The 8,679-nt window shown below is 42.3% G+C and overlaps 1 protein-coding gene across 2 annotated transcripts; it reads left to right on the plus strand.

Moving 5' to 3' along the window:
* Nucleotides 1-339: 339 nt before the first annotated feature.
* LOC142032426 (alpha-1-antitrypsin-like) lies at nt 340-7,315 on the plus strand. 2 transcript variants are annotated; one of them, XM_075031072.1, is made up of 6 exons: nt 340-593; nt 1,369-1,418; nt 2,283-2,954; nt 3,638-3,908; nt 4,472-4,619; nt 6,327-7,315. In XM_075031072.1, the coding sequence occupies exons 3-6, from the start codon at nt 2,300-2,302 to the stop codon at nt 6,534-6,536; spliced, it is 1,284 nt and encodes a 427-aa protein (XP_074887173.1). In that variant the 5' UTR covers nt 340-593; nt 1,369-1,418; nt 2,283-2,299; the 3' UTR covers nt 6,537-7,315. The 2 variants fall into 2 exon arrangements, with proteins under 2 accessions (XP_074887173.1, XP_074887174.1); XM_075031073.1 differs by lacking the exon at nt 1,369-1,418.
* The last annotated feature ends 1,364 nt before the right edge of the window (nt 7,316-8,679 follow it).

The following is an 8,679-nucleotide window of genomic DNA, read 5'->3' on the forward strand; positions in this document are numbered from 1 at the left end:
AACTATCCTTTATCTAATAATTTAATGAGCCCTTCAAGTAATGCCAGTTAGGGCATACCTGCAGTGTGCACTGCAGGGCAGCATAGAGTTACTGAGCTATTCCTGAACAAACTTGCTGCTGCCTTGGGTATTCAATTACATGGCATCCTTGCATCAGGATAGCCCATGCAGAGAGTTCAGTGGGTCAGAGCATCCTTTTTATAAACAGACCTTGCTTTGGCCCTATCTTAGGTTCCAATTCTTCTAATATTCTTTCTTCTAAAGCTCTTTTACCACAGTTGGCCATTGGCCATTCCCATTGGCCAGATTACCTTGCAAAGCTCTTTTGCCCACAGTTTAGTTCAAGCCCAAGAGTAGCAAGGTCCCTGCTCTTTCTATCCCCGCAGAACCCTAGGTGCTGGCATCATTCTGCCTATATGACAGTAAAATAGACTTATAATGTTTGATGTCCAGAAAAAAATATCTTACTCAGTCTTTGCTTTGCAAATCAATCTTATTTGCTCTGTTTAATATTTACCAGTGGACATAAACTTCATACCACCCAGCAGAACAAAGAATAGGGAAGAAGCACCGTGAAAGAGAGGTCCAGCACTGTAAGTACTATATTATACTTTCTTAGAAGTCTTTGAATTCACTTTGTCTGTGATCTTTGCCATTTATTGCACAATATTTAATTCTGAGATTAATTTATTGTGTGCAGTAATTGGAAATTATTTTAGCTTCTGGAAGCATATTCTAAATGTTGGAAGCAGGATTCAGTCAGTGATCCAGCTCTTACCTATAGTGGCAGGATGACTGGGAGATGAGGTCCAAAATGAGTACTCAACAGTCATTACTAAAGTGAAGAACAAAACCTTGTCTCTGCTCCCAGAGGAGCAAATATAGTTGCAATGTCCTGACTACTCCAGGCTGATGCTGGGCTACTGAGAGTAATGTCCCTGTACCTCCAGTGTGCTTAAAGACCAGGCTACTTGCACCCAAGTGGCCTCGATGGTAAATTAGTCTTTTTCAAAAGCAGATTTGGGGAATTATGAAAAGAGTACTTGCCAAACCAAAATGAACTACCTCCATTTAGAATGTCTTTTTTTTTTTTCCAGAGTTGATGGTTTTATCTAGCATTTTAGACACACTGAGCACAGCTCCTGTACTCAGCACTTACTTACACAGCTTATATCCTCAATATTTTATACTGGGCAGCCAGAAAAGGGGGAACCTAGAATTAACAACTCCCTGTGAAAAGTTTGATGTAAGACCTAAACCTGGCATTAGACACACAGCCTGAGGCAGACCCTGGGGCAGAAAACCATGCTCCAGAATAAGTATACAGCTGCTATGAACAACATTCAGATTGTCTCTATTTTTCTGCAGGCCACTGCCTACTTCATGTTTTTGAGTTTCCGTCATTTGAGATAATTCAGGTGAGGCACCCTATGGAGAACATTCTTCTCCAGTATATTTCATGGTTCTTCCCCTGAAAAGGGCAGAAGAGAGACTGTGGGATTATGTAGTATTTGCTTATGTCAGTTAAAGGAAGAGGAAAGGTCATCAAATTGTGCATACACAGCAAGGCAGATTCCACTATAGCTTTTCCTAAGCTCTTGAGTCTTGGGCTTTGCAACCTTATGGATAGTTTATGTGCAATAGAGAGAGCCAAAAAACTTTCTCGATTTATCCTCAATTGCTGAAACATTTAAGGTAATGTTTTGAAATAATATAGTTCTTGAGTTTAGAGCTGCTACACAAGAGGCAGAAAGATATAAACAGTTTTAAGGGGTGAGCATTTAAATGCATTTCATTCACAGCTACAACCAACATTATCTCTGTATCACTGCAGTGCTTGAAAACCCAAGTCATAACAAGACCATGGGTACTACAGAAACAGATCAGCAAAAGTCAGTCTCTGTGCCAAAGTACTTACCAAATACATGGGGGCCAATAGGTGAACTCAGCCATGAACCCAAATGCACTTAGAAGTCCAATGAGGCCATGCTGGTCAGAAGCAAGAACTATTTCAGCCGTAATACCTCAAAAAAGCCTACACAACATCAATTCTTTCCTGGTGATATCACATTAATATCTTCCTTCCTTTGCTCATTGGTCAGAAACTGATAGAACTGACTAGAAATAGACTATCCAGGAGGCCAAGTAGAAGAGTATTTCTAAATAGAGCAGTAATAGTAAAGACTGACATCTGAAAATCATATCTAGAATACAAAAACTATTTTTATGCAGGAAAAAGAAAATTCTCTAGATCTAAAAGTTGCTCTATTCTTTCTTAACAGAACTGTTCAGAAGGAAGATGAAGTCTGCATTGTGTTTGTGTTTGTTGCTTCTTGGACTTCAAGTCCAGGGTCAACATAGGTCCAACCTCAATCATGAACAGCAGGAACAAAAAATACTCCATTCCCCAGAAGACCATTCCCAGGCTGAAGATGAAAACTTGGCTCATGTCAAGATAGCCCCCAGCAACACTGACTTCGCATTTAGGTTTTACAAGCAGGTCAGAGAGGAAGCAGGCAACAAGAACGTTTTCTTCTCTCCTTTGAGCATCTCCACTGCCTTTGCAATGCTCTCCCTGGGAGCCAGATCAAACACGCTTGGTCAGCTGCACAAAGGCCTTGCCTTCAACCTGACAGAGATAGAGGAGCAGGAGATCCATGAGGGATTTCAGCGCATCCTCCAGCTGCTGAACGACCCTCACCAAGAAGTCCAGTTGAGCATGGGCAATGCCCTGTTCATAGACGATCGAATGAAACTGCTCCAAAAATTTTTGGATGATGTCACAAATTTTTATTATTCTGAAGCTATTTCTAGTAACTTCCAGAATTCTTCAGAGGCTATAAAGGAAATCAATAACTACATAGATACAAAAACCCATGGGAAAATTTTTCCTTTACTCAAGAAACTTTCTTCAGACACCAAGATGATTCTGGTTAACTACATTTTCTTTAAAGGTGAGTGACAAACGTGGGTAGCAGTTATACACATAAGCTCTGGAAGTCTTATGCAGATCTAAGAAATGTAACTTTCTTCACACTGTGAACCTATTCTATCATCTAATTTAAAATACGTCTTTCTACTTTTAAATGACAAAGGAAATATTTGAAAGCCAGGTATGAAGAATCATTTTCTGTATGAGTAAAAAAAAAAAAGAAAGAAAAAAAAAAAAGAACCTGTAGAAGTACTGATCAATGTCATATCAATTTTAAGCCAGTTTCAGAGCTTAAAATATTCAGAAGGGATAAGGTTGGGAACTTATGATCATTTGTTGAAAGGCATAGGTGTTTGGCCATGCAGGATATGGTCAAACATGGATGACGCTTCTATGAAAGGGATAAGCCTGGAGCCTGTATAGTGGGAGTCTGTGGAATTTTTACCATTGCCTTAGCAGGCAAAGGCTCATGCCTTTTCTATGGCAATCCCCAGCCTATATTTTTCCTGTGTGATTTTTATTAGAACCATTGAAATGATGTAAAGCTTCTTTTCATGGCCAATTAACAAGCATTCTTAAACTGAGATAGGCTTGTTGTTGCTTTTACGGTTCAAATACAGTATTTTAAGTATCAGCTAATGTGACATGCCTTTATTAGTCTCTTTTTTAGTTTATTCAATTCTATACTCATTCTTTTGTCAAAAGGCTACTGGGAAAAACCTTTCAAAAATTTGAACACCAGAGATGATGACTTCTTTTTGGATGCCAAGAATTCAGTTAAGGTCAAAATGATGCATCAAGAGGATGTCTTTAATATCCATAGGGATGAGAAGTTGTCTTGCTGGGTAGTAGAAATCCCATACAAAGGAAATGCTGCTGCATTATTTGTTCTGCCTGATGAAGGGATGATGAAGCAGGTGGAGGATGCTCTGCTGAAAGAAACAGTGTTTAACTGGATGCAATCACTTGAAGGAAGGTAATATTTTAACTCCTGCTTTGTTTAAACATTGAAGAGGCCATAACTACTTATCCAGGCGAAGAAAGTAAAGCTTAGGATGCCACAGTGAGTTGCTAAGTACAGCTCTGAGGAACAAGCATTGCATAGTTTCTTTAAATCAGACAAGGTATCAGGCAATTTTGTATCTAAGGGGAACCCTATCCTCAGCTCCCCCAGTCACAACAGTAGGACTGTTACCAGCTGTGAGGATCCTGCACATGGGTACATTGCCCTCAGGAGGCCTGCCTTGAGCAGGAAGAATCCAGTTCAAAAGAAAATACAATTTCTTTTTCTCTAGTCTGGATGATAATTTCCAGCCAGTCACTTTCATAAACCAGCACTGTGGCCCTGCACCACTGATCAGACTGTGGCTGGTGGGAGAGGTACCTCAATTTCTGCTTCTCTAACATGGGATTTATTACTGTCTTAGAAAGCCAAGCCTTAGCTCCATGGGTATTTGGGATGGGTGTATACCTGCAACAGCTATTGCATCAAGGAATCTCGCACTAATAAACTCACACTTTTCTTTTATTTTTGAAAAGAAACATCTACCTAGATCTTCCAAAATTCTCCATGTCTGGCTCCTATGATGTTAAGGACCTGTTTCAGAAAATGGGTGTGACAGAGGCGTTCAGTAACCAGGCTGATTTCTCTGGAGTGGTAGAAAAAAACCCTCTGAGCGTTTCCAAAGTAAGTATGCAAACAGATGTCAATCAAGAGATTTGTCTGCCTCGCTTACATGTAGGTTTTATCTCCACAAGTAGGCTGATCCCACTTCTGGAGTGTAGTCATAGCTCACATAGTAATAAAGGAAGAAGATTTGGGATTAAATGGCTGTTGTTCCTACAGTTTAATATTAAATTGTTTACTGCATAGCGATCCTGCAATTTGGCTTGAAGGTCTCTGAAGAAGAAAACAGATCTAGAAAGAATAACAGGAATAATTTCACAAAAAGCTGGTGCAAAGTGATTAATGCATGACAAGAGTCATAGTTATGACATAAGTTTGGGAATAGTCACTCTTATCCTATGTATACACCTTTCATTACTGCATTATCTGAGCACATCAGAATTTATATGGACAAAAGACTTGTGGGACAGGGATAGCCCTATTTCACAAACAAGAAACTGGCACACAGACAGGTAAAGGAATTTCCCTAGTGTCCCAGGGAATATATACCTTATGTCATGAGAAAAACGATCCTTCCCTTCTATTCTGCACTTGTGAGACCACCTCTGGAGTATTGCATCCAGTCTGGGGTTCCCCACTGCAAGGGAGATGTGGACATACTGGAGCAGAATGAGTCCAGAGAAGGGTGAGCAGGATGGCTGCATGGCTGGAGCACAGGATGTATGAGGAGAGGCTGGGAGACCTGGAGTTGTTCATCCAGGAGAAGGGAAGGTGAAGGGAGGTTCTGAGTGCTGTCTACAGATACCTATTAGGAGGGTGCAGAGAACATGGGCCCAGGCTCTTCTTGCAGGTGCACAGTGACAGGAACAGAGACAATGCACACAAGACAGAAAATGGGAAATTCTCATCAGATATTATGAAAAAAAATTCCACATGAGGTTGATCAAAAACTTGGATGGGTTACTTAGAGAGGCTATGAAATTTCCATCCTTAGAAATACTCAAATCCTGACTGAATGAGACCCTGAGCAACACTCGGTATAGGGTGGTTGGTTGCACTGGAAGACCTCTAGAGGTCCTTCAACCTATATTATTCAATGATTTTGTGATTCCTCACACTGAATTATTACATGTGTAAACACCTGTATTACAGATATAGGACAAGTGAATAAAGGAAGGGTAGCAGGACCTCATAAGAGGAATTTTCAGGTGCATTATGGACAATGAAGAAAAAACATGGAGGGCTGACCAAAGACAATGAAATAAGATCACATGAATTTAGAAATATGAATTTGCTATACCTACTACAGGTAGGTACTACCTACTTACAGCCCTGTAAAGTCAAGTCATATCAGTGGGCTGTGTTACAGAAAGACAGCCTATAAAGCTTGTCATTATTGTGTCTTTGCAGAGAGAATTTTTTTGCATACACAGAAGTTGATGCAAAATTAAAAACTTATTCTTCTGTGTTAAACATTAAGGACAAAATTTTACTCTGAGAACAACAGAACAGTAAATGTTCTTTATGCTGCTCAGGCCCTGCAAGCAGCCAAGTTTGACTCTGCCAGTGTTTTGAAAACTCTGTGAACTAGGAGCAAACTGCTTGTCTTGGAACGGCTAGACCTGAGTATCTTTTTCACACCTGTTCTACATTCATTCTGTACTTTCTTTTAAACACTACCTTATCACAGAGTTAAAGCAAGCAAGTTTGTCCGCAGTTGCTTCTCAATTTTCTGTACCTTGATTTTGATCTTTGCTTTGCTTGCAGGCGATTCACAAGGCCATGGTGGATGTCAGTGAAAACGGCACAGAAGCTGCTGCAGTGACCATGATAGAACTGACACTATTGTCTGCAAGGTTTCCTCCTCCTCCTCACATCAGATTCAACAGGCCCTTCCTGATGATGATTGTTGACAAAACCAGCCATAGCATCCTCTTCATGGGGAAAATTGTGAACCCAGCTGCTAAGGAAGACTAGGCCAGAGCACTTGTACTCCCCAGTGCTTGTGGGAGTACAAGAGAGCTTGTGCACTTCCCAGGGACTTCTTTGCATAAAGGGCCTAGAATAGATCCCTAATTAGCAAACAAATAAATAAATATTACATGAAGTTATTATTCACTTATACCTAAACAGCTGGGGACAAGCATGAGTGGGCCATGCTTACAAAATGTCCCAGGCCAAATAGGCAGCCATGGGATCGTCAACCAATAAACATTTCCCTACATCACTGACATGGTTTAACCCCAGCCAGCAACCAATCACCACACACTTCCCCCTGCCCAGTGGGATGGTGAAGAAAATCAGAAGGAAAAAGGTAAAACTCGTGGGTTGAGGTAAGATCAGTTTAATAGAACAGAAAAGAAGAAACTAATAATGATAATAATAACAATAATAAAATGACAATAATACTAACAAAAGGATTGGAATATACAAAACAAGTGATGCACAATGCAATTGCTCACCACTCGCCAACCAATGCTCAGTTAGTTCCCAAGTAGCTATCCCACCAGGCCAACTCCCCCCAGTTCATATACTAGGCATGACATCCATTGGCATGGAATACCCCTTTGGCCATTTTGGGTCAGCTGCCCTGGCTGTGTCCCCTCCCAACTTCTTGTGCCCCTCCAGCCTTCTTGCTGGCTGGGCATCAGAAGCCGAAAAATCCTTGACTTAGTCTAAATGCTACTTAGCAACATCTGAAAACATTAGTGTGTTATCAACATTACTCTCATACTAAATCCAAAACATAACACTATACCAGCTACCAGAAAGAAATTTAACTCTATCCCACCTGAAATCAGGACACTCATTCACTCATCACCGGTGCCACGGTCCCTTGCATGCAGATAAACCTTTCTACTCCTGACTGAGAATGTCCCTATGTCTTCCATGTCCTGCATGTTGAGTCCTCAGCTCAGAAGCCATTCAGCTGAGAAACCATCCTTTCCCTCCCTCTCATTCCACTGTGAATCCCAAGAGAAGTCTCCTTCATCTTTGAAGTCATTCCAGGGCTCAGTGGCCAAGCAGGGAAACAGAAACATAGACCTGTGAAACCTTTCCTGTCCTAGATGGTGGATGCTCCTGGGTAAACAAAAACCCTTTTCCTTCCAGCTTGACAGCTGCCTCCTACCAGCTCCCAACCCCTTGATCCCATCTCCATTCCTCATCAGTCGCTCCAGAGTAAGGGGCCTAACTTTTCTGGCAGGGCAAGAATTTACCTTCTGTGACAGCTAAAGTTGCACATCACTGCACAAATGGTCATCCTTAAGGGTCTTGTGCATGTATGGTAATGCCTGGACTCCCCAGGAGAACTGGATGTGGCAAAAAACACCCTCTGGTTCCAGCAACTGTTGACGGTAGTGCAGGAGGTTATGCCTCCGTTGTCCAAATGCTAGCTAATCATGGTGCCCTCCACCCGCTTCTGCAACCTCAGGCTGATGAGTGCCTCCAAGAAATCCCTCCCCATTGAGCTGATGTTTGGGGTGCAGCAAGAAGACTTGGACGCCTTCCTGAGCATTGAGTAGGCAGAAGCTGGTGTTACCAGCAGCATAATGTGGAGAGCTGCTCTGTGGCAGATTAATATAATTTATTGCCAATTAAAAATAGAGTAGGATAGTAAGAAACAAATATATAATTAAAAACACCTTCCCCACATCCCTCCCTTCTTCCTAGGCTCAATTTCACTCCTCACTCTTCTACCTCCTCCCCCTGAGCAGTGCAGGGGAATGGGAAATGAGGAATGGGGATTGCGGTCAGTTCGGAATACTTTGTCTCTGCCACTTTTTCCTCCTCACACTCTTCCCCTGCTCCAGCGGGGTGTCCCTCCCACAGGAGACAGTCCTTCACAAACTACTCCAGCATGGCTCTTTCCGATGGGGCACAGGCTATCAGGAACAGACTGGCTCAGTGTGGGTACCCCATGGGCCACAGGTCTTGCCAGGAGCCTGCTCCAGCAGGGGCTCTCCAGGGGCTGCAGCTTCCTTCAGGGCACATCCACTTGCTCCAGTGTGGTGTCCTCCCCAGGCTGCAGGTGGAGATCTGCTCCACCATGGTCCTGCATGGGCTGCAGGGGGACAGCCTGCCTCACCATGGTCTCCTCCAGGGCCGCAGGGGAATCTCT

Source organism: Buteo buteo, chromosome 6 (assembly GCF_964188355.1).
Source record: "Buteo buteo chromosome 6, bButBut1.hap1.1, whole genome shotgun sequence".
NCBI classification, from domain to species: domain Eukaryota; kingdom Metazoa; phylum Chordata; class Aves; order Accipitriformes; family Accipitridae; genus Buteo; species Buteo buteo.

What these genes read in the sequence shown, in the direction of transcription:
- LOC142032426 (XM_075031072.1), top strand. Translation starts at nt 2,300, where the DNA reads ATGAAGTCTGCATTGTGTTTGTGTTTGTTGCTTCTTGGACTTCAAGTC. An exon ending in ATGCAATCACTTGAAGGAAG is followed by an intron (nt 3,909 to 4,471) that starts GTAATATTTTAA and finishes ATTTTTGAAAAG; the next exon opens with AAACATCTACCTAGATCTTC. An exon ending in ACCCTCTGAGCGTTTCCAAA is followed by an intron (nt 4,620 to 6,326) that starts GTAAGTATGCAA and finishes CTTTGCTTGCAG; the next exon opens with GCGATTCACAAGGCCATGGT.